General features: G+C 38.1%; 1 protein-coding gene across 1 annotated transcript in view; it reads left to right on the forward strand.

Annotated features, from left to right (window-relative positions):
* Positions 1-26,990, forward strand: part of LOC146562890 (transmembrane protein 132C) — a 279,573-nt gene that overhangs the window by 71,760 nt on the left and 180,823 nt on the right. Inside the window, exon 2 of the mRNA XM_085295129.1 lies at positions 25,819-26,237. Within this exon, the coding sequence (XP_085151255.1) occupies positions 25,819-26,237 (419 nt within the window). The remainder of the gene's footprint in view (positions 1-25,818; positions 26,238-26,990) is intronic.

The raw sequence follows: 26,990 nt of genomic DNA on the forward strand, positions 1-26,990 counted from the left end.
TGACAGAATGTCCCGCATTGCTATCAAACACTCTTGCCTAAATCATTACTGATTATGATAATTTTTTAAACAGTATTTTTTTTTGCGACAATTGATCATTTATGTGGTTTTGTTATGATCTGTGTCATAGTGTACTCTCTTATCAGCTTTATTTATAGAATCTCGAGGGGTAATTACATTAATATATTTTTCTATGTGTCATTATATTTAGAGATGGGAGAGTGTGCAAACAAATAAAGCTAAATGTTCATAAGCAAAAGGGGAAAAAAATGGTTTAAAAGAGGAAAATAAAGGGAGTCTGCATTGTGTGCCCTTCTGCCCCTCCCTTCTCATGTCCTGGTTGGAGGCTGCTTGTGTTTAACCTTTAGAAAGAAGCCAGTTAAAAGTGAGTCCCACAGGAAGCAGTGTGGGTGTGCACCACTAAAAGCAGTTTATTCCACATGCAGTCCACTTCTTTCATGAGTTTAGGGAGACCTTTTGTTTTCTGTGCTATTCTTTTCTTTGTCTGCAGGAATTGGTCCTGTTTTGTAAAGATTTGGCAGGAAACCAATTTAAACAACAAGAAAAAAAACCTTAAAAAACTTGAGAATCAACATAGTATATACTTGCCATTTTATTCCATTCTTCTATTATAACCTTCTCACTATCAGTCTCTATTTTACACTTTTAGTTTGCTCATGGGCTAAAGTGGTAGCCCAAACTCACTCTTTAATCAGTTATATTATTTCATCTCAACATGTACCGCCTTTAAAATAGAGCTTGCCAAAGTCACTACTTGAGTAGACAAGGTTTTTTTTTTTTTACACCCACATATCACCATCTGGTGGGTGTTCACTTCTAATTTCAATGGTTAATTAAAATCACAAACAAAAACACAATCTAAAAATTGTATAATAAGTAAAAGCGTGTCATTTGTTAAGGATCACATCTAATGTGTCATCCAATTACATGCTCACGAGATTTTGTGGTTTTGGTTTTATTAAATCAAAACCTATCATGCTGAGAAATAAATTATTTTTAATTCAGTTTTTATTAAGAACACACCATAAAAAAAGAATTAATGAAACACAAAACCCCACTATAATCACTGAACAGAGCACAGTGCCAACATGCTTCAGTTCAGTAAGATAAAGTACAGAATCAGGAGTTTTTAATTTAAAGCAGTCACCAATGTTTCAGTATTTATAGGTAGAGTGAAGAGATGCTACATTATATGAGCATAGATGTTATATGGATAAAGGAATCCTTAAATAAATCAGTAAATCAAGAGATAGAAAGAATGTGGATAAGTAACAGCTAAGATGACTAAATATCAAATGTGTATATGTATATATATATGTTTGTGTGTGTGTGTGTGTGTGTGTGTGTGTGTGTGTGTGTGTTTGTGTGTGTGTAGGCTGACCCACACTGCTGTTCTTCATCACTTGGTCATGCCTTCCCTATCTCAGTAGGATGCCGGGGGACCTGACCATGGAGCTATGCGTAATGAAAAAAAGCATTCAGCATTCAGTCAACATAAGAAGAAGTAGAACTTCGTAGATATTTGCTTTTCTTTTATACAGTCTGTCATGTCCATCATGTTAATTCACATGCCTTGTCAATAAATGAAGCCGTAATGTAAGAATAGCTCAAACTCTGTGCAGCCATTGAAAATCAGGATTAAAAGGAGACAACTTGCCAATGGGTGTTTGTTTTGAGTCTTAGCATTCTCTCCTTATTCTTCACTCAAGGGTGAGGGCTGTTTTCCTCTGGTCTTCACAGTAAGCCAGGACTGTGTAAGTTATCCAGGTGAGAGTCATGCAGGTTGGTTGCTGGAATATTTATATTGTAGCACTATTTATTAGTATATCATTCAAGCCTGTATTAAAGCACATACATTGCACTTGCTTTCTCTTTTTCTAACAATCATAAAAACTTTAAAGTACAGTATAGAAGCACACATATGAAAATCTTTTTAACGCACCTAATCCAACATACCTGCTACATAAAGACAATCACAACAACATGTGACAACAAACATTACAAAAATTACAATCAGGCCACATAATCAGGGTGACATGTATAAGCTAACAGCCTCACCTACTGCAACAATAACAAAAGGGTAACGGCGAGAGACCAAAAATGAAAACAAATTATGTATGGGATAATAGTAAGCAGCAGACTTACTATTATGTGCTGGGGAAAGGTTGAAGAATCGGCAAGTCTGTCTGTTCTGTCTCCCATAGATCACAATAATATTGTACATTAAGATGAACGTGGCATCAGTATCATAGAACTTCAACAGCAGTTCTTTAAGACTGTTTTCTTGACTTCTGTTTAAAGAACCTTGTTTAAATATGGGGCTCGTTTATGTCAACCTTCCTTTACTGTAGACAGTGTTTATTTTCATGGTTTTGTTCAAATTAGAATTATTATAAACAATTACTTGTTATATAAATAAATATGCATTATCCCTCCTATTAGATACTTAAATACCATATTACCACTGATATATTCAACATTACGCAAATGGAGCAAACATCATGTTTTATGGTAAATATGCCAATTAAGATTGTCATGCCATTATATTTCTCCTTAATGGTATTGTTATGAAAAATACTCAAATTAAAACAATGGAGATAGAGAAAAGAAATGTGTGAAAAAGAAGGAGGAAAAACTGAATAGATACATCCAAAGACAATGGATGGTTGATGAGAGAGAAGATTCAAAGATTGGTTTAAAAGTTGAATGGTACTATCGAGTACATAGGATGCTCAAATATGATAATAGTCATGAAGATAATTTGTATGTAATCCATACAGGGATACAAGGAGCTTAGAAGCCCAACTAACTGTGCTCTATTGATATATCAATAATTTCAAAGATAGCCTGGCTAATCTCTATTAGATTTTAATAATGTACAAGCCCTTTCTCCTACTTTCACACTTGCTTGCTGTGCATGTATACGGACACATCCGCCTATGGCTCAGCTAATTTTTGCCATTTTTATTCTTCTAAAATGAACAGAAGAATAAAAAATGAGTAAATTGGGGACATTAAATGGTAGATTTTAAAAGATTAATGTTAACGTGAACATGTTAGCCATACAAAAAAAGACAAAAGGGTCAGCAAGACAGAATCTCAACATGTGACAGGCTAATGTGAGCTGTTAGTTCACACCTCTGCATAAACAGCTCGCACTTTGACACAGCTGTGTGCTTGATAGATGACCTTAGGTGAGATGATGATGAAGACTGAAGTGTCAACATGCAAGTTTGCAAGTGTCGACAAGTGAGTGTGCATCCATAATTTCACAGGGATGGAAAGATGAAAAAAAAATGCATTTGTTAGTCAGCCACTTTGTTAATGTGTATTTTGAGTGGAAGTTAATATCTCTTAAAAGTTGATTGCTGAGTGCTGTGTGTGTGCGCTCCATGTAGAGTTGATCTGACTTGTCCAATTTTACTTCCAAAATTTAGGTGATGAACAATCTTGAAATGCCCACTAAAGACTTTTTTAAATCCTCCCCACCAAGAGAACAAAACAAAAAAGAAATAGTGGGGTTTTGAAATACTTTTAAGTAGGTGTGTGGATAGGTGTGGGTGATTTTGATGCAAGTGTGCATGAGTAGATGTGTTTGGATACAGCGATAAAAATAACTGCCGTTGTCAGAGTTAATTAAGTTTGTCCTCGTGTGGCTTCTGTAGCGATCGATGCTATAAGACAGAGAATGACTGATAAACAGGAATGTGAGACTGATGACAGCGGAGTGATGTGGGACAGAGAGGGACGAGTGCAGATAGAGAGAGGAAGGCAGATAAAGAGTCACCGTGAAACAACAGTGAAAACACGCCAGCAAAATTGAGAATAAATGAGGTAAAAACTGTGTGCATACACAGAGTGGAATCTCAGGGAGAGACGGAGAAGGAGGTAACTGTCAACTGTGTAATAATCCTCTGATTAGTACATCAGTCAGATTACTCACACTCCATTCCAGTAATTAACTGTTGAACATTAATCAGATTGGCAAAACCAGATTAGAGTTGTAAACAGATTAGTGGGGGATTACAAGAGCATGCTGCACAATAGTTGGAAGACAGGACATTTTTCACATTTTATTTTTTTGAGTCACAGCCAGTTTTGTCATTAGACGATTCTAATCTATGGTTCTAGAAAGGTGTTAATCAAAATACATGAGCTGCTTGATCTATAAAGTTAGAGTTCATGAATAATAAATGTGCATACAGTTGCATTGTACTTTTCTACATGAAAACTACAGTACTCTATATGAAACTAAAGGACTGTAATGGTATGTCAGTTTACATTTCATTACTTCAAATGGAAAAATGGATAAAGATATAAAAATACATACTTAAACATGAGATATTCTTGCTTCTTGCGCCAGAGACAGAGGTTTGCATCTGGATGTCAGTTTGCAGTTATGGTTACATGAGTCCACTTTTTTCCTCTATTAAACCAGAACATGTTTGTTCAAATGCTGCCACTGCCCAAACACAACCAAACAAAGATGAAAAAGTCACCCGATGTTAATATTACACTGCCAAATTGTATATGTATATATAGTTTGGCTAAAAAATGTATTGTATGTGAACATGATACTAATTTGTTAAATATTGATATGACTTTTTGAATAGGCTACATTAACTATATGTATTTTTCTGTCTATAGAAAATGTAATCCAGTTACAGACACATTTCCAGCAAAAAAAATGCTGTTGACATTCATTTGTATAGAAATGTAATTTTAAGAAAAAAGAGTTCAACAAAAAAATATCTACTACTACTAAAGCCATTGTCTAAAAATTGGATGTGTCAGTTACTTTGTTTGTCAAGGGATCTGAGAGGAAAATAAACTCATGCAGTGACTCAGGGACCCTTTTTTCCCGCTTTTTGAAAATCTTGTCTGTTCTGATAGAGAACCAGTTCCCCTTAGTTCAATTCCTTGGAATTGATAGTCTGCTTGCCTATCGATCCCGCTTATTGGTTCTCAGTGTATTAACAATCAGCTGATTTCATTTTGTCTGTCATAGGGGGAAATAAGCAGCGCAGTGAAGAGTCTACAGCGTGGATATGGAAATTTTATTCATATTTTACTACAAAAAAGAAAAGACTGCACTGTCACGGTCTCGCTGGCAGACCGTGGGGATGTGGGGAAAGGAGGACCCAAAATGCAGGACTCTACAGTGCAACAGTGTTTATTTACAGTGGTGACAATCCGAACAACAATAAATCCCCCCGTGCGATCCCAACTCCCGTTCCGTGTCTTCTCCTTTATCCCGTGCTCCGTGCTCTGTCTCCGTTCCCTGTGTACTCTCCGTGTGCTGCCTCCTGGTCGCCACAATTCCTCCTGAGGAAACACGCATACCAAAGGCAGCCGTGAGTACAAAACCTAACAGTAGACTTGCACTAACCTTGCACAATACACTTAAGACTGACGGGAAGTCACTCAACGATCCAGCGTCGAGGAGCTCTCAGCCACACTGTTTTGAAGCTCCTCTGACGAGGCTTGATCGGCGCCAGGTGTGTGTGGATTCCTGGGTGGGACCGGTCAGCTGGCAGGGCCACACCCACCAGGCCTAAAAGTGCCTGCCACGACCGCACCCTCACATACACAAGCACACACCCCTAAACACCTGACAGTACACCAACACGGAAAAACAGGACAGCAGACACAACCATAATAACAACAACCACAATAATGATAATAATAATAATAATAATAATAATAATAATAATAATAATAATAATAACTACAACAGTAGTCCACACTGCTCACGGACCCCGAATCCCTGGAACTGGGTCCGTGACATGCACTGGTAAAGTGGAAACTGCATCTAGGACATAAACAACCACATTATGATACTAATGTAAAGAGTAGTGTGATGTTCTCCTGGGAGTAATTAAGTGCATCACTTTTAAGAAAAGTGTTCTGTGTAATATATGTCCTTGTCCATCTGGTGGGTTAGGACAGAGGAGTAGCTATCTGTTTTCCAGTTCTAATGTTTTTTTCTCCTAGATTTCTGCCTACTGTAGCTGTAACACAGCAATTAATCCTCAACCTTTTAAATAAAGCTTTATTATAACGGGTGTAAGGAGTAGTGGCACTTTGCGGAAAGCAGAAATCAATGGGCTTCAATTACATGGCCACTGAATGCCCTGCACTGCAACAGGATATAACACTATGTATTGATTTACTTCAAAGGTACATGTGATTTTTTTTTTATTGCAAATGAAGTTGCATGGTGGTGTTGCTTAACTCATCTTCAGTATTGTTATGTAGTTCATGATTTTTTGCCCTTCCACCCCATCTTTACAAACCTTGTCACACTGAGGTTTGTGAAGAAACGGTTGTAAACTGTTTTGTACCAAGGAAAAGAAAATGTCAGATAATCAAATGGAAACTCAGTCACTTTTTGGTCAAATACAATATAAACTATTCTTTTTTTTTTTTTTAATAATTTAGTTGAAAACATACTTCATACAAAACATAACTGTTTCCTAAACCTAACTGTGTAGTCTTCAGTTTTTGTCTAAAAAAAAAAATAAAATATTTTTTATGTAAAATAGGTTGTGTGTGGAAGTAAATGCTCTTAGATGAAAAGCTTAAATTTATGCCACAGCCATCATTACTTCAGGGATGCCTTTATGCATTTACAAAACAGAATTTTGTGATCATGCCTCAGATCATATTGCAACAGTTTTCTGTCTCCAGACATGAAAAAACACAAGGATTATTGTGTTTATTTAAACACAAATAAATAAATGAAATGTTGGCACTAATTCTCAAACTGCTGTAATTCTGCGCTAGCTTGGAAATGATACGAGACTCCTGTGACTAAATCAAATTATCTGTGTTATTTTCAAACTCTGCCAGTTTGGAAATCCTGTTACTGTCTGGTTTTATTTTTAGATGAGAAAGTTAATGTTTAGAAACCAGTATAGATCAGACAGTCTGGAACGATATTTACTGAACATCCAGAGAACAATTTAGATGAAGAACCGTCATTAATCCTGGAACTGTATCATTCCCGTTGAAAACAACAACGCATATTTCTGACTGATTATGGGTGATGTTATCCACATTAAATTCACAGGTGGTAAAGTTAAGTTATATTTTAAACATGTTCATTGCTGTTTATTGTTCCTCATTTGTCGTAGCAACATTACTCGTTTTCATTTGTATGTTTGCAGAATTTTGTTCATAAACCAGTTTTAGCTTTTTCGAAAAACCTGTAATGTCAGATAATATTGCTGGTAGACACATAAGGTTTGTGAAAGAACAAAGTTTCTTATCAATGGCAGCACAAAAGCTCAGATAAATGAACAAAGGAAGCTTTGGATAGCTGAGGATACTTCTCCTGATTAGAAGCTGCAGAGTCTGATTTCTTTTCATAGAAATCAGACTCTGCAGTCTTGGTCTGCACAAGACTGCAGTGATTAGTTTACTTCCTCATTCATCTGTCTTTGACCCTTTCTTTGTGTTTTTTTGATAAGAATGTAAAATATTTTGTTATACCAATGTTGAATTTTTATTTTGGGTTTTTCTTTTCTATCATGAAAAGCAGTCCATATTTGTGTTATTGTTTTTTTATGATGCTAAGACATGTTTTTTTTTAATCATTTTTCCCCTTTCCCACCTTCACTTTTCTTCAGTTCGTCAGGTCATATCGTTGTCTTGCCATCATGCTTGTCCTTCCTTTTCTTTTCTTCCCCTCATTAACTGACATTCAGCTTACCCTCATTGTTGGTGTTCTCTTTTCCAAAGACCTCGACTCACCTTACCTCACTGCACACACACACACACACACTTACACAGAGAATGAGTGTGTGTGGGACTGCTAAGCAAATTTGGGACATTGAGATGTTTTTTTTTTCTATACAGAAAGTTAAGACAAGTTCAAGAGATTTATATTTCATTGATTTGCAAGTTTAACAAACAAACCTGTGCTTGCTGTTTGTTTTCTTCAAATTATGTTGTCTCTCCCGAGTTAGGGTTTGCCTAAGCTGCCAGTTAGACATGAGGCTAAACTGGTGGCTCCCCTAAAGTTATCTGTCAAAGTGGTTCTGTTGGGTGCTTCCCATGAAAAGGTCATATATGGCTTTCAAATGAATAAGCCTATTGTTGTATTTTTTTGAGAGGAACATGTAGTTCGCTTGTTGGTAAACCTCTTGGATGCTTTGTTGTGCCTTCGTTGCAGAATACAATGTCTAGTGTCTCCCATTCACACACCCCCACCCAAAATAACTGTTGGAAAAACTATTGACCTAGTTTGGAAAGTTCTGAAAGACACCAGATATAGCATGTTTTCAGAAACTTATGGAAGTTATGAACTTGTGGATTGCACAACACTGGTCACTATATTCTTCATTTCCGGTTAATACTTGTACAGCTGCTGTTATTGTGTATATATTAATTTATATTTCTTCATACATTCTTATATAGTTCTATATTGTGTATTTTGTTTTACAGTTATTTTATTCTCAACTTTAATTTATATATTTTATCTTATTCTTTCCCAGTTAAATTTACCCTTCATTCTAATTTGTGTTGTACAGTTATTTCATTTTTAACCTTAATTTATATTTTATTCCTTCCTAGTTAGATTTACCCTTTTTAATTTTTCATATTTATTTCCTATCTTATTCATAGCCTTTTCCTTTTTTGTTTTCTTTAGGTCACGAGCAGTTGTCCAAGCATTTCACTACATATCGTACTGTGTATGACAGTGTACGTGACAAATAAAATTTGAATTTGAATTTGAACTTGAATGAGACACTGAAAGTGTGTTTTAAAGTTAAGTACAACCATGGTTTATACACTATTTATACAAGCTTGGGCAACATGAAATGTTTGGACAGTTTTGAAGTCAGCCAGAGACTTTTATCTCCATTAAAATCCAAGGTGTGGACAACGATGCAGGTGAGCAGCAGGCTCAAGCGAGTGATGCAGATGAGCAGCAGCAGGCTGCTCACAGTGGTGCTGTTGACCACCAGCTCACCGTCAGTGATGCAGGCGAACAGTAGGGCATGAGTAGTTCTGGAAACAGCAACCACCAAATAGCATGGCAACAAACAGTGGAGGACACAACCAGCACCTGGCACCTCAAATAAATGTTGGCTGTTTGAGCTCCATAAATGTTGAAAATGAACATTTATTTAGATCAAATGGGATAAATGCTCAAAGATGACTCTTTGTCACATTTCTAAGATATCATATCACAGTATGAGCATCAGGAGTCATGTTCCCTATAGGAAAACCATTACATTTTAAATGGGTCCTTTTGGAAGTCAAGACTTTTTCAATTTTGAACTCTATTTTAAATATGAAGGAGAGTAAATAAAGTAAGTAAACAAAAAGGCTTAAGTGTAAAGAAGATATTGACTAAATTCAGAAAAGAAAAATCACTGAAAGCTCCTCTAAAAGCACACATACAGTCACAAGGGTGAAGCACAAAGGTAATATTCTCTTGGAAGGTTTTCACTGCCCTCTTTTTCTTCTTTCTCTGGTCTGTATGAAAATTTTGAGAGTAGAAAATGTAAATATCAGAACAGAAAGAGATGGAGAAAGGCAAGCAGGGCTAATAGATAATAAACGTACTGATGTGTTCCTTTCGCAGGAAACACACAGCTCAATAGACAATGAAGCCAAATCGGGAATAAGCTGGACAGGGCAGTTCTTTCTTAAGCAGAAAAAAATGTGTCTGTCTAAAACAAAAATATTCTTCTTCTGAGGATGCCCCTGGACTATGTCTACTGTGCTCTTTCTACTTATAATAGAGGGGATCTAGGACCTGATCAAGATTCATAGGCACATAACATTATTTTGCCTCCCAACCACACAGTACAATCTCTGTCATAAGCAGCAACTGTCTTGGTTTAAAATGGCATCCATGCTACTTCATGGAGTAAAAGGCCAAGCAAATCACAGGCTCCTTTTTATTCTAGACCTTACTGTCATAGACATTTCACCTACTTTGAGAACTATTTTTAAGAGACTGTTCTCAGTTCAATGATAATATTGGTGATGAACCTCTACTTTCTGCGATGTCTGGAGAAGCTGCTGGAAGAAGGTCTTCCTGATCTCCTTAATGAAGCCTTGGGGACTCATTCTGAAGGGGACCAATCTGTTTTATTATCATTGTCCATTTGTGCCACATGTAGGAGCAGGATGAGGAAGAAAATTTTTTTTATCTTTTCAAACACCTGAATTGTGTGCATTGTCAGAGGTGATGAAGAAGGCTCTGTACACTGTGGCTGTGCAAGTCTTCAACAAAAGCATCATTGGCTGGTGTCCAGGAGTCAAGGTGGTTAGGTGTGTTGGCGCTGTGTTTGTCTCCTAGGGGCAGCTGGAGGTCTCTGTACAAACCTCCCACAGAAAAAGGCAATGCACATCTCCATGGGAGAGTAGTGATTCATGTCTGTTGAAGCTACAAGCAAACGTGTGACACATAGATTTAAAATAACAGTCCTTTTTTTGCCTAGTCAGGCTAAGAAAACATTGCAGCAACTGTGGATTGGCTGTCCCTAACTAGCTAACCATTTTTTCTTTGCTACAGCAGTGCTTACTGGTTTAGCAGCTATATCAGAAGACAGTATTTGTACTTTTGGTCCAAGGTACTCTGCAACAGAACATAGGATGGTTTGTCTGATTAACTTTCTAATAGGCTGGGCTCACAGGAGCATCTGGGTCACTAGGAGAAATGAAATGATGGGGATAGCTATAAAAGCTGAACTTAGATTCAAGAGACTGATGGGTGCAAACCTTGACATTGAAGAATTTGTTTATGAATTTGTTTCTGTTATGTTGTGTGCAATGTAATTGGAGATAGACATAATTTGTTTTGTGCATATTTTTTCTTGTGTGCATGTCAGATAGTCGTTGGGTTTGGTAGTAAATTGTAATTAAGTTAAACTTTCCTCTTAGTTATGTTTGTAAATTGAAAAATGTAACCAATGATGGGTTTGTCAAAGGTCTGCTCTGCTCTCCTTTCCTCTCTTTTCTTCTCCAATCCACTCTTATCCTCTACTCTCCCTTGCTACTTTGTTCCTATTGGTCCATTAAGTCAGTTGATGCTGCAAGTCCTTTAGCTCTTTTATAAGCAGCTTTTACAAGTTGGCTCACTGACTGTGGACCACTGAAGGATAGAATTGAATGGCACCAAGGCCCAATGGATTTATCCCTTTCTTATATTCACAGCCAGAAGATCCTGGCCTGACACACACAGACGCTTTTCTTCATAGCTCTGTTTTGCTTGAAACAACTTTTACTTTATTTGTTTATCACGCTAACTGGCTTCCGTAATTTGGAAACTCTACAGGTGAAAAAACCAAATCAGTTTTGTATTATTGTACAGCTTGTTTCAAGTAAACAAAAGTAGAGATGGACCGATCCGATATTACGTATCGGTATCGGTCCGATACTGACCTAAATTACTGGATCGGATATCGGCGAGAAATAAAAAATGTAATCCGATCCATTAAATATCAAAAAAGCACCTCACAAAACTTGCGACATGGCGTAACTCGTCTCATAACCGTCGGAGCAGTGTGGTCACGTGATACAGCGGCTGTGTGTATTTGTAGTCTCGCTACCAAACCAGCATTTCATCTCTGAGGAAGTTATCCCAGAGAGAAGTAAAGCAAGTGTGTAAGTTCCTCTCTGAATGTTTGTAAAGCATTCCCACGTTAAGCTTAACAACTGATATATGGAGCAAGTGCCTCTCTCTCTCTCTCTCTCTCCTGCCGCTACTTCATGAAACTGCTTAATGATCAGCTGATCGGCTTTTCTGTCGCGACTCCGTCTCTCTTGTTTGTTTTTGGCCCACTTTGCACCAGAAAGAGGAAACCAGCGGCTGAACAACAGCAGCACGTTTAAGCTTGATAAGCTGTTGTTAGAATTCATTTAATATTACTTTCTACACCAGGATCTTTTTCTACGCAGCTGACGGCTGGTAACTGTGCAGGGGCGGATCTAGCAAAGTTTAGCCAAGGGGGCCGATAGGGCATTAACAGGGAAAAGGGGGCACAAAGACATACTTTTCTTTCTTATTCTCATTTAAAATGTCTAGCTTTTAATAAATAATTATCTGAATCTTACACCCAAAGTTTTAATCTGATGTAAAATGTATAGAAGTCCATTACTGTATATAGTAACTGTTAAGTCTAATATACCCTAGTAAGCTATAGTACTTTTTCCTTTGGGAAAGTACCATCTGTGCAGTCTGCAATTCTGTTGAAGAAAGATGTTGAATCTATTTAATTATTCTTGAAAAAATAATTTATTTCTGTGTATTTTTTTTTCACACTGCATCAAATTAAAGTTGATTACATCGATTAAGCATCACAAAGTGGAGGGTGGAGGGTGGTTCCCTATTTTTTATTTTTTTTTGCTGGTAGTTTGCAACCCTATTAGTTAGGTTGCTTAATATTTCTGCTAAGTACTCTTTAAAATACCAGAATAGGAAGGATGGAGCAGGTTTAAGTTTATTAGATTGATCAGTGTTGCTGAACTATGAAATATTTTGGGCGCAGTGTACTTTTTACACACAGGTATAACAGAATAGCTTTAGTGCTGTTGTTTATTTAAACTTGACTATGAACTTATACAAAATGCAGCAAGATATTAAAAAACAGTTTTATTGATTAAAAAACACTATATCGGATTCATATCGGTATCGGCAGATATCCAAATTCATGATATCGGTATCGGTATCGGACATAAAAAAGTGGTATCGTGCCATCTCTAAACAAAAGAACCACCAAAATGAACAGTTCATTTATCTGCTCGTATGCTATCTCTGCCACCTGTCTTAGAAGCTCATTACAGTAGCTCAGACAACTTTAAACCACACCATATCCTTGAATAAGCCTGGGTTTCCCACTGTGGTTGAATAAACCATTTGCTTTAATTTTTTATATCTGCTACTACAGACAAATACTTGCCACTGTTCAATAAGAAATGCCCATCTGAAATGAAATTGGTTGTTCAAAGCACACTGATCCACTGTGTATTTGGGAATTACTGTTTTACTGCCTGTTATTGATAAGTGTTTTTCAGTTTTTCCTGAAGGAAAGATGGCAGTCCATCTTCCCACTTGGAGAACATGCACACATTAACTTTATTAGAAAAAAATACTGTTCACATAAGGAGTCCATAGGCCCAATAAACATCGACCCAATGTACAGTGTATTTCCTAGATAATATTTATAATTTATTAACAGACATAGCATCTGGTAGTTTCGATACCTTGTGTGTGGGAATGTAAGTCAGAATGAGTCTTGGATTTCCTACATGCCTTTCCTCAATTGCCGTTGGTGCTGCTGACTTCCTTTCTAAGAGGTCCTTTCTTTATTTTCCTCAATTTCTCTTTTTCAGTTGTAGGGTGACCATTTGAAATTGCTCGTCACACCTTCCCGCTTCTTATTCCACACACTCACATTTACAGTGTGAAAGACAGAATATCCCCCCCCCCCCCCCACGCCACACACACACACACACACCACCCATAGACCACCCCCAAATCAATCCACTGCCCACCTGCAACCAGCAGCCCCCACACCTTTCACACAAGCAGGCAAAAACCCACAAACATGCACAGAAAAATAAATTCTCTGGCATGACTGTCACAAAATTTACATTCACAATTCCCAAAGTCCTCTTCCCATCATCTTATCCATCCTTCACTGAATCTTTCATTCACTCAATCTCGCCCTGTTTCTCTTACTCCTCAAGGAGAGGCTGGCTGTACAGAGTGAAGGAAATTGATAAGGAAATTGGAGAAGGGTGACTGTGTAAGTATAGTGAGAGTGGAACATGCTTTATGAACATGGAAGAGAATGGTGGCTAAGTTGTATTTCAGTTCAACTTTGACCAGTCATCTACTGAGAACTGCAGATACCATGATAACCACAGCTTTCACAACAGTCAAATACACCCAAATACACCATGTAGACTTCACACAGTAGTATGTATAGTAGTACCTTATTAGTATTTGGAAAATAATATTCCCTGTTGTAAAACTAACAGAAAAAATGTAATAAGGCTTGGTTATGTTATGATGATTAACCCACATATGACAGAATCAGTCTTTCTCCTGCTATCTATCTCTTTTATAACCTGAAGGCCATTTTATAGCCGCTGTTGTCTTCCTCCCTGGTAGTGCAAACTAAAGGTGACAATACAACTGCTGGACCTGTTTTGGTGTTATTTCAGCTTGTTATGCACCTCTCAATTTCTGGCTAAGGTGATGCAGTCTCATTGAAAGCACTGTTGTCCGTTTTTGCTGCTATTTCAATGTAACTAAACAAAGGCTCAGAGAATTTCAGATTGTACAAAGGGAGATGTTATGACAGCTTGAAAAGATGCAATTTTGTTTGTAGAAAACCTGGAAAAAAATCTCCACAATTTCTTTGCTTCTGATTTCGGCTACTTCTCCTCCTACACCAGAGCTGATGTGGAGGTTTTGTCTGAGTGGTGACACATACTTCATGGAAATATTGCAGAATATTGTTTGGCAAGCTCTCACCACTGACATAAATGCTATGATGACATCAGTGCATAAGACTTGACCAATGCAGTGACCATAAGTAGGCCATAAAACATTGTATTGGCTATTTCACAGCCATCTGATATCACGCCAAAGCTTAAAATGGACACGCATGCTGAAGTTTCAGTACCAGCAGGGGGAGATAATATATTTAAATCCAAGAAGTCGTTAGGGACCAAGGAACGTATTAAGTACATTCCAGGATTCTTAATCGCTAGAAACTAATAAATACAGTATATATATTTATATGTAAATGTGTTAGCAATGTCTGTTTAAATGCTTACCCGTGATTTTTTTTTAAATGTTGGCTTGATATAAAATATCTCCGTCTGTTGGTCCTGCAGTTTACTACAATGTCTGCATGCGTGTCCATTTCGCGCTCCAGAGAGGCAAAGTGTGAAATGGACAAGTTGGACCGACATTTTGTCATGATACTGGATTGTTTACAGAAGTATCTGAGAAGTAGTCCCTGGAAAAAGCTTGGAAAAGGACAGATCCCTTCAAAAAAGTAAAGGCGATTGGTTGAACCTTCTGTTTATTTATGTAAACTAACTTTTTTTGTTACTGTGAATTGGCTGCATATCTTAAAGCCTGGCAAGATGAATTCTATTATAATCTTATACTATGGATCTTGTGAGAATGTCTATAAAAAGGGCTAATGACAAAGACAGAGGAACATGAAAACAAACTGAGGAGAGGAGAAAAGTGATGCTGGGAGGTATACAGGATTAAAAAAAAGTAAGCAAATAAAAAAGAAGCAGGCAGAAAGTGAAAGGGGGTTACTGGATCCAAGCAAGTTGGATGGAAGGGTAGGGAAAGGGATTAGTGGTGGTGGAAAGAGATAGTAGTCAGACCATACCTGGGGAAATGTGACTCCACTGATCCTATGACAGGGACATCAATCAACAGGTGGTGTGCATGGGTGTGTTTGAAAATTGTGGGGTAGACAAATTCAGCAAACACACCAACGGGCAAGGACAAACTGAAAGGTAACTTAATCACAATAAAAAAGAGGGTGGACTGAAGCAATAATTCAAGGCAGGAATATGACTCTATCCACGACCACCTTGTTCATGTAAAAAACAGTGTTTGGGGTAGCCTGCTACCTGTGGTAGGCTAATACTATGTGTAGATGTTGAGGGTGTGGGCACCTATGACCATCTTGAAGGAAAGATATCCAAACTACAAAATACAAAAACATTTGATTGACCAACAACCCCACAATATTGTGTTTTAAAGGTGTTTGTTTCTATGGGTACACCTGCAAAAACAATCAGTACAACTACAAATGGACAAGTTAGGACAGCAGCCTGCACTTTTAAAAAAAATGAATGACTTTCAAAGTTATCACAATAGTTTAATTGATTATCTTTCCATTTAAACATTTGCATATAGCAATATTATTTTTTAAAAATAATATTGTGTATGCTGGCTAGTCTTTTTGAGTGATCTGGGACATCCATCCATCTTTCCTTCCTTCCTTTTCCACTTTTCTGGGGCTGGGTTGTGGTGGCAGTAGTCTAAGCTGAGAAGTCCAGACCTTGCTCTCCCTGGGCATCTCCTCCAGCTTGTCTGGGGGAACACCAAGGCGTTCCCAGGCCAGCCAAGAGATAGAATCTCTCCAGCATGTCCTGGATGGGCCTCCTACCGGTGGGACATACCTGGAACACCTCACCCAGGAGACACCCAAGAGGCATCCTTGTCAGATGTCCGAACCACCTCAACTGGCTCCTTTCGATGTAGAGGAGCAGGGTTAGGGGGCTCTACTCTGAGCCCCTCCTGGACGGCTGAACTCCTTTCCCTATCTCTAAGGGAGAAACCAGCCACTCTTTGGAAAAAAACTCGCTTTTGCTTCTTGTATCTGTGATCTCAATCTTTTGGTCACTACCTAAAGCTACCCAAAGGGGTGTAGATCAACCGGTAAACTGTGAGCTTCGCTTTAACCCTCAGCTCTCGCTTCACCACAACAGACCTGTACAGCACCCACATCACTGCAGCCGCAGCACCAATCCGTCTGTTGATCTCCTGCTCCATTCTCCCCTCACTTGTGAACAAGACTCCGAGATACTAAATCTCCTCCTCTTGGGGCAGTAACTCATCCCTGACCCAGAGTGGGCACTCCACCCTTTACCAGCTGAGGACCATCGCCACAAACTTGGAGGTGCTGATTCAAATCTGGTACCTGACAGGATAAATTGCATCTACACCTCATCATCTATCCCTCTCACCAATCCCTGTCTTCTGACTGTTTCTTTTGCTCTGCACAAATCTTATCCGTAGAAATGCAGAAATGCATTGCTAAGATACTCCAATAGTTGCCAGAAAGTGAAAGTCACACCTAATGCATAAGTTCTATAGACTTAATCCTGTTTGACATATTATCACTAAACACTTTGCAGGTCAAAAAGACTCTCAGGCCATAAGAAAAGGAAGTCCACTCCAATAACTAAACTTGTCACATTAGGATAAATTCCAGCTTTTAACATTACTTGGGTCTGGCATTGAGCACATTTCGACATAGTTTAAACCACTCAAAATGAGAACTTCAAAAAGAGAAAAATCATCTGTTGTATAAGTGTGAAGCAACTGACCTGAAATAATATCTTGTTTTTCTGCAGGACAAGCGACAAGAGTTTCGATGCCTAAACAAAACAGTAACTAAAAACAAAAGCCCTTTAAATCTAGTTCTATACTTAAAGAAAAGTAAATTAAAGTGCATGCTAGTAAAGCACATCAGAGATGCAAAAACCCAAGGGCAATTTATTGAAGTTAACTGACGATCCAAATTCCCAACTAGTAAAAGTTTTATTAGATCCTTTGGCTTTGGAGGGGTCTTTCTACAGCTTTTTACAACTAATACTACAGCCCTGTTTTATAATATATGGTTTGTCTTCCAGATCCAGTTCAGATAGTCAGAATTTCCTTAGGGATTATTAAAGTATTCTGATTCTGATGACATCATCAGAAATTATTTCTTGGCCATTGTTTCTCCACAGCCACAGAAGACCTTTTACAACTTTTCACATGTCGATCAGTTGTGCCTATGACAATTACAGCTACATTAACCATTACAACCAATGGAGTTCCCCTAGAAGATTAAAAGTATCATTAATACTAGCGATAAGAGATCACGCAGGACAGTATAAGGAGGGACAGACAGCAAGAGAAAAAGAGATAGAGAGACCACCAAAATAAACTCTATGCTCATGATGAATGGGCTGCTCAGAAATAGAAAACTCATCCCTCTCTCATCCCCTCCATCCTCGTTCTCCCTGTTATCTCTTCTCCTTAACCACTCTTTCCTTCCTTTCTTCCATAACTCACACCATCTCTATTTATCTCGCTGTATGTGTCTGCAGCTCTTTCAGTCTCCGTATTTCTTTCCGTCTCACTCTCTCAGATAGTGTGCCATCTGTGTGATCAATGGAGTTCATTCTTTTCAAAAAATTCTACCATGATAGATTTTCTTTCCCGTGTTGTGTCTGCACTGAATGAAGCAAAAGCAACCTGATGTTTTGATGCTTTTATCAAACACTTAAATTTGGACATTTGGTGGATTTTAACAATTCCAAAATATGTAACTGCTTTATTAGAAATATTAACGTTTTAATAAAATCACAACTACTTTGCTAGCCATGCCTAAAAATTTATAACGTATACTTTTTTGTTTAAGTCTAGAACAAAAAGAGACAAAAGCACACACACGATAACAACAATGGTAAGACTGGCAAAGAGGAACAGAAGATTGAGACCATAGAGGGAACTTGACAGAATTAGTTGGCTGATGACTGTCACACATGAATGGAAATTGCAAGTAACGGTAATTGGGTAGCATGGTTTTCTCCTGTGGTCACAAGACAAGAATCCTATCAGCTTTTCAATAGTATTTTAATTTTGCCACCAGAGAATACAAAGTACTACATCTACTACTACATCATACATTGTAACCCTAAGAGTTGTTACAGGATAGAAAATTGAAGCAATTAAATCAGGGAATTGCAGCATTGACGGATTTCACAAGTGATGCTGGCTGCATCACAGAGTGTATATCACATTCTGTGAAAATACCATCTTACCAGCTAACACTGTATGCTGTTTTGTGAACAACAAACCGCAGATTGCTAGTGACCTGAAAGAACTACTTAATATAAAAAAGAAAGAAAAAGGGGGAAAAAAGCCTCAAGGTCTGGGGACAGAAAAGAACTGAAAAGGGTGTAGAATGACCTAAGGGTGAAACGGAGGAAATGCAAAAACTCCTACAGGTGGAGGCTGGAGGGCAAACTTTAGCAGAACAACATGAAGGGTATGTGGAGTGGAATTAATAAAATCATTGGGTTCAAGTGGACAGAGAGACGAGCACGGGCAGCCTGGAGAGAGCAAATGAGCTAAACAATATCTTCAGCAAGTTTAGTTCAAAGGCCTGTGCTGCCTCCTCCATCACACACACACTAAGTTCCACACAACCCCCCAATACCTTCCATTATTTACCTTTCTCTTTTGCTTACCCCCAAGAGATCTTACCCACATGTGATAAACCACCTCCTACTTGACTTTGACTTCTAGTGAGGTTGCAAGACATCTGGAGAAACTACATCAGGACAAGGGGCTCTAAGGGCCTGTGCTAGCTGTCTGTCTGTGATTCACATTTGCATCCTGTCTGCAACCTGAAGCAGGAGAAGATACCAGTGTTTTGGAAAACGTCATGTTAGAAACTGAGACCTCAGCGGTACAGTCACACTCATGAGAGTCATAAGCTCACAAGCAGGAAAAACTGTGATTGGAGAACATGTAAAGGGGCGACCAACCAACCACCAAAGTGACTCTGATAGTTCAAGATGGCAATAAAACAGCAATAGACTCAGAATGCTATCAGCTTGCAGTCAAATTGGGTCAAATTGGCAGGCAAAAAAATCAGTGTAATCACCAGGTAAACACCGATCTTTCTTAGTCACAAAGAGGTTGCCATCCTAGTTTTGCTGTAGTGTTACTGAACCATTAACAACTATTGACCAGGTGCCATCACATGACATCTGATTAAGGTGCTGGAGAGACTAGTTTGAGTTATTTTGAAATTGCAGGTGAAAACATCTCCAGTTAACAAATAGACCAAATCTGTAAATGGATGACACATTAATCTACATGCTGCAGAGAGCATGCTCCTATTTTGGTAGTACCAGCTGCTTTGTGAAGATCAGGTGCATTTAACACCATTCAGCCAGCTACTGAGCGAGAACCTACAGGAAATGGCAGTAAACACATCCGCCATCTCGTGGATTACAGAGTACCTGACAGACAGGCCATAGTATGCGAGGCAGTCCTCTTTCTGACTTGGTGATGTGCTCCACAGGAAGATGTGCTGTCTATTTGTGTTCACCTTTTTACACCTCAGACTGAGATGTAAGAGGTACTGAAGCGGACATCCTTCAATGTGTACAGCAATGTTGGCAATTTTCTACCAGTCAGTTATGGGGTACATAGCGTTATTTAGAATCATTCTTGTAGAATAAGTCAATGAATTTGTAAATGTGTGTTTTGAGTGGTCAGTAAGTAGAAGCCAGTCCAGTCCATTCCATAGTAAATCAGGAACAACATTTTAAAACAATTTGACACATTCTGCTTTGGCAGTGAATGGCAACCCTGAATCACATCAGATACATAAAGATGGATTATGCATCTCAAAATGTTTTCATATTAAAGTTCTCCCTCCATTTTTATGTATAACAATTTACTTTAATATACACTCTAGCCTTTTACTAAGCTGTCTAAACATTCATCATTCATCCACACAGTAACCGGCACTTTTTTAAACAAGGCTGACAATGAAAGATAGTCTTTGTGTGCATGTATGCCTGTGTGTGTTTATGTGTGCACCTCTCTCTAATTAAATTTAAGAATCAGACTCAATATTTAACCAACACAATATCGGGCACTGCTGATAACATTGTCAAATCTTGGTATCTGTCCTTTTCACTCATACCCATCTGGCTTTTCTCTTGCTCTCTTTCTTTCTTTCTTTCTTTCTTTCTCGCTTTTCCTGCCCTACACGCTTCACTGTGTTTTGATTACTGGCTGAATTTGTGTCTTTGTACTTGGAAATAGAGCAGGATGGGCATTTTGAGAGGGGGAAGAAGGATCACAGATGGGCCTTGTCAAATCTCTGTACATCTGGCCTTCTCCCTGGCCAGTTTTCTACACAGAGAGACACAGAATGATCTATACTAATATTTCATGACCATTTTGTTAATCATGATCATGCATGTACAAAGATGAATAAGGGACAGGGATAGTTCTGAATGTCATATAAACACATACGCATAGTTAACCATGCATGCCCATGAATGAAACACGCACACTCGAGTGCTCATAAATACACACACACACAAAGACAAACTGTGCAGCAGGACACAGTGGGTATGGACTCCTGTTGTGGTTTATGGTTGCCAAATAATGATGGCAGGGAATCAGGATCATGCCAGGTTTAAAGGTAGCCAATAGCATGTCAGTATAAGGATGACAGAGGGCCAACTCTGACTTGTTGTATAGCGCCACCAATTGATGGTGTGTCTCTTTCCACTGAAAGCCCTTTTTATAGCAATGCATCTTTAAAAAATATATAGATTTCCTGTATTTTGGCATTTATTTAATTTGTAACTCGGGTTTATTAAATTGCCCCCAAAGCTGTGTTTTTTGGGGTGCAAGGCTGCTACCAATCACATTGCAATCAAACATTGATCAGTGCAACAGTGCAAATAGGACAATATTACATTAATATGCAAAGGAACTTTTTTTCCCCCAATTTGTTTCTCATATTTTGATGATGTTAATGACTCCATCCAAGGGTCAACTTTTGTCTGCATGAAAACGCTCTGCATGCACGTATGTTTATCAGCTGTCCAAGGTCCCTTTCCTAGATTGGGACATATGCTTCATAGAGTCCTGTGGACACACACACACACACACACACACACACACACACACACACACACACACACACACACACACACACACACACACGACATACATGCAGCAATATGCACCTCAAAGGTACTCATAATGATAGAATAAGAATAAAGAAAAAGGAAACCTGGAGCTTACTAAGAAAATGTACTGATTATATGACCACATGACCTATCTGCCAGACATGATTATTTCGAGCTATATCAGAAAACCAACTGCAGGTACATTTCAAAGGAGCTTCTTTCCGCCAATGACTCTCAACCTCCAAGAATAATAGGTATCAAAATATGAAGTGCTTATCTCCATGCTGCAGCCATAAATCTGCATAATGTGGCATAATGTTGATCTCTAATACTACATGAAGTTTCATATCAAGTAATAAATATGACATCACCTTCATAGGTTATTTTTTATGGAATAAACCAAAGCACTGAAGATCAATGAAATAAGTATTTTTACATATTCTAAAAGCCTCTTACATTACACAGCCAACGACTCAAGACTGAATAGGTCAAATCTCCTGCATTGTTTGTAATATATTGAAGAAAAAGGTGTTGGGTAAGCAATAAAGTTCTATATTCGACAAAGTTTGCAGGGTTAGGGCAGTTTTCCGACTTTCTCCTTTCCATGTACGTTTGAAACAGTTCTGCCAGAAACCTCTGCTACTCTTCTGTACTCTCAAGAAATAAAGCATTTTACTGTACCTTTAGTGGTACTAAGGCGTATCTGTAGGTACGTACCATCTATGGTACTGCAAATGTACTCTCAACAAGAGTCTTAAGCCTAAAGAGACCCACCTTTAACCTCTGGTGATACCTAATGTATTGGTGCAAGATCTGACTTTTTTTTTTGTTTTTGTTTTTTAAAAGGTAAAAAAAGAAACTGGGTACCCACTAATTTGTATGATATATTTAATTTTTATATTTTTGTATATTTAAGGACAGAATTTCTAGGTGAAGTCAAGTGGCAGAAGGCTTCCACTTGGGAATCTGCTTTTCACAGATGATGTGGTTCTGTTGGCTTCATCAGGTGGTGGCCTCCACCTTGCACTAGAGTGTTTTACAGCTGAGTGTGAAGCAGCAGGAAGGAGAATCAGCACCTCCAAGTCTGTGGCCATGGTCCTCAGCCTAAAACTTCAGGGTCAGGGATGAGTTATTGCCTCAAGTAGAAGAGATTAAGTATCTTGGGGCCTTATTCATGAGTGAGGGGATCATGGGAGTGGGACATCAACAGATGGATTGGTGCTGTGGCTGTGGTGACGCAGACACTGTACCAGTCCATCATAGATGTCAATCTTCTCACCTATGGTTAGTGACCGAAAGAAAGAGGTTATAAACTCATTTTCCCCCAAAAATGAGTTTTTTTGGAAGGGTGGTTGGTCTTTCCTTTAGAGAAAGGCCAACTGGGATAGATGTCCCAGTGGGAGGAGGCCCTGGGGCAGACACAGGGCATACTGAAGAGATTATATCTCTCAGTTGGCCTGTGAATGCATTGGCATCCCCCAGACAAGCTGGAGTAGGTGGCCGGGGAAAGGGAAGTCTGGGCTTCTCTGCTCATGTTGCTGCCCCCAAGACCCGGCAGCAGATAAGCAGAATAAAATGGATAGATATTTTAATTTTATGTTTTATTTTGTAAAATAAGCAAAGGAAAGTGGAGAAATTTGTGTTTGGCTGATTATTTTTATGTTGTAACAGTACCTCTTGGCAGTATACCATCAGACATTAGGCGCTTGGTGACAAGCACGCCACATTTGCCTGACTTGGTATTGTGCAAAATGAAGTTGCAGCATTATTTGGAGTGAGCCTTAGAATCATCTCCAAATTTAAGGGGATATACAGTAAACAGACTTTTCAGTAGTATAATATTCATTGCCAAGAAGCACTGTTACATCAACAAAATAATCAGTTTGCAGATTTTACTGCTTTGTTGCTTTACATTCCTTATGTTACTTTGCTAAGTTAATTTTATATATAATTATATCTATTTGTTTTTAATTTTATCCAGTCATCTACCTGACTTGCATATTAATAACAATTTCCAGTCTTACCCACTATTCAATCCACAATTAATTCCACATGCCTGAAGGGAGGAAACGCTGGAGGCACAGTGAGAAAACATGGCACCATCATCAGATGAAGAATAAAGAGAGTAACCAATAGAGGGTAGATTTTTAGGGACAGAACTTCAGTTTGAGATTGTACAGTAATACAAAGTCATAACCATTATGAATTTGAGAAAAAGTTATAGTTTTAGAATTATTTTTCTCTACAGATTTTAATTTGGTAGCAGCCATATTAAGCTTCACTCCAAAGCTTTAGTGATACAGAAACGTATCCATCTGTTCTAAACTGACCTGATACAAGATTTTGTGGTGAAGTGTAATGTAAAGCATATTAGCATCTTCAATCAGTCAAATGCTTTGTCTGCTCATTTTTCCAGAAATGTTTCAGTTTTTGTCTTTATCATTTTTTTATTTTTCTCTTTTCTTGTGTTTAGTCATCTTCCTCTACTTCAGTCTTCTTCCCTTTATTCTATTGCTCTCTTACTGTTCTCTTTTCCCTCTGCTTGTCTCTCTCCCTTTAAACTGTTCCCTATGTGCCCACGCACCATAACCAAACCAGCCTGCTTATTCATGTTTCACTGAGGTATCACTTTATTTCTGTGCTATTATTTTTTCTGTGTAGTCGCCTCGGTATGACTTGCCCCAGACAGCGCTACGCTGTCCCACCCTCATTATATTTTCACACTTCGCTTCCCTAGGACACAAAATGCACACACATTTCCACACACACCAAATGCATTATGTGTGTCTTTTGTTTATGCCAGCTTGGGTTCAATGGAAATCCATCTGTGTGTGGGTTTTTTTTGTTTTTTTGTACGTGTGTATAGGGAAATGTAATAATTTATTCTTTTTTTGGTGTTTTTACCATAGTAGGTTGCCTTGTAGGTTATTCATTCATGATAGTTTCCACAGTATGCTTATTGTTATCATCAGGACCTGCCATCACTACAAAAACACTGCACTATAGGCATAAAACTTTCGTAAGTAGGTTCAAATTTTTTTTTTTAATTATCTTTTAAAAATGGATAAACATTAGTATATATTGATAGCAAATCAAACGTAACTTTTATTTTACATATATTGCTAACCTGCCAAAGCTTAGCTTAAACAGACAATAAAACACACTGCTGTCACCCTACTCAATCCTGCTAAATCCGAATTGATGGAAAGAAGGAGGCACCTTTCTTAAAGTGTGCAATATCCACTTTACACCAGAAATAAATAATAAGAATCACAGAATATAGTGAAATTAAAATATTTTGAAATACCCTGTACAGTATAAGCAAAACTATTTTAACATTTGGTGAAAAAGTTCTTTTGTAGTAAGCAGCTGGTAAGCAGGTGTTTACCAAAATAAGTTTCCAGGGCATTACGTGCATACATCTGAATCTCTGGCAACATTTATGGTACTGTAACCGAAGACCAAAGCTAGCTTAAAAAAAGAACCATTCTCTTCCTTGACTTTACTAAGCTGTAACATAATGAAATATTTATGGTGGGGGCATTTAGCTTCACAATTAAACAGGTTACAGTAAGTGATCAATTCTGTGCTTCAGTGCATTCCCAACAGTGCTTTCATCAGAATTCCTTGCCCTCTTTGGAACTGAGATACTGCATCAAAACCACAGTAATCTGAGGCTACAAACTCCCAATGTTTATGAAATGTCTGGCAAATATGCTGGAAGATGGATAAAAATTGAATGTAAATATATGGAAATAAACTGCAAAGGAGCAATATGTCATTTTTGATATATGCCTGTGTAAGGCCTTTAGAATAGGGATGAAAAACAGCGATGCATTAATGTAACCTGTGATGCTCAGTCTAACACTAATATATAAAACTGTGAGCTAATGTGTTCACACATATTTTGCCTTGTAAAGAAACTATAGAGAAATACAGTGTATTTTGATCTGTGTTGGTGGTTTTTAACACGTATGATTTATTTAGAAAAGCTAATTGATGTGTGCATATGTTTATATCAGTAAATGTAAAAATGAATAGATAACACAGCCCAGTCAGCCTTGCATTTAAATACTTGAATTTATGTTGGCAGATGATTAGCTGCTTTGGATTTCTGTAAAAACTGAGGCTGTAAACAGTAAACATTAGATATTTGTTTAATGAAAGGAGTGTTTTTATAATTCTAATGTTGTTAATTATTTTCTTTTCATTTTTCTTGTCTCCATCCTTTTTCTCTTATGCTTTTTTCTCCTTATTTCTCATTTTCCTCATTTATCACCCATCTCTCATCAGTGTCTGACAGCCCCTCAGTAGCAGCAGGCGGTGGACCAGGCGGAGGGCCGGACATCTCCCAGTCCCACTTCTCCTCCTCTCTTCCCACCTACCTCCCTGTCCAATGCCAACTAAGTGGTGCTGATTCCGCCTTCTTCCTGCGAGAAGCCAATCAGGAGGTTATGCGAAATGGCAGCCTATCATCACGGACTGAGCCATTCTTTCTCCACCAGCTAGAACCAGGCATTTCTGCCCCACACTCTCTGCCAAGTGTAAACTGCAGTTATGGAAATCTGAGCACTGAGCAGCCAATCCCTGTGGAATTGCTTCAAGGTCCACCACCACACCTGCTCCTTTCAACAAACCGTGTGACGTTGAACTGGAAGGTCAAAGGTCAGGTAGTTGTGCCTAAAGTGGGATCAACAAGGCCCTGGATACAGGTATTGTATTGTTTTATATTGTTTATATGTTTTTTCAAACATATACTGACTTAACTTTGAGGCTTCACATACAATACACTTACCCATTCAAGAATCAAGAAGCACTAGTTACATCATTTGGTAATTTATTTACCTGTATGTGCTTGCATTCAGCTTTATTTAATACTTAAAAATTGATTCAATTTATTATTCAATGAAAACAATGTAAATGCACCTGCTCTTAGAGACATGTTTTTTTTTTTATCCTGTTAAACCTGCTTCAAATTTTTTGGCCACTAGGGGTGGTAGGGAGTAAAGTTGAACTAGAAAGCATCTCAGCAAACACATGTTTGCATATTTGGGAGAAAGGAAGGATATTAGTATTTATCATATTTATATCCATCTGATTGGAGAAGCTCCCATATTCAATTTCTGTCCTCTCTGTTATGGTTTCCTCAAATTCTGAAAGGAAACAGTACAGTTCTGTAGCAGCTAAATACTCCATTATGTTCATAGGCTAGTTGCCCATTTTTTGTGCCATACAGCAGGGAAATGTAAGAGCAGTGAGAGTAAGCCAAAACAATAAAGCCGTGGTTCAGAAAATTAAACCAATGAGCTGTAAAGCTAAGAGGCTGCAGAGTCAGGTGATAATTCTTTATCACTTTATCACCAGGAGAAATACCCTTTACACACAGTAATTTGGTCCAGTGCTTATACAACATAAAAACATTAAGTTGCCCAGCTTTAATGAATAGACGAATATCTGAGATCTGT

Source organism: Mchenga conophoros, linkage group LG12 (genome assembly GCF_057382185.1).
Source record: "Mchenga conophoros isolate Kocher_MC1m ecotype Shallow Benthic linkage group LG12, M_conophoros_male_GT1.1, whole genome shotgun sequence".
Classification (NCBI taxonomy): domain Eukaryota; kingdom Metazoa; phylum Chordata; class Actinopteri; order Cichliformes; family Cichlidae; genus Mchenga; species Mchenga conophoros.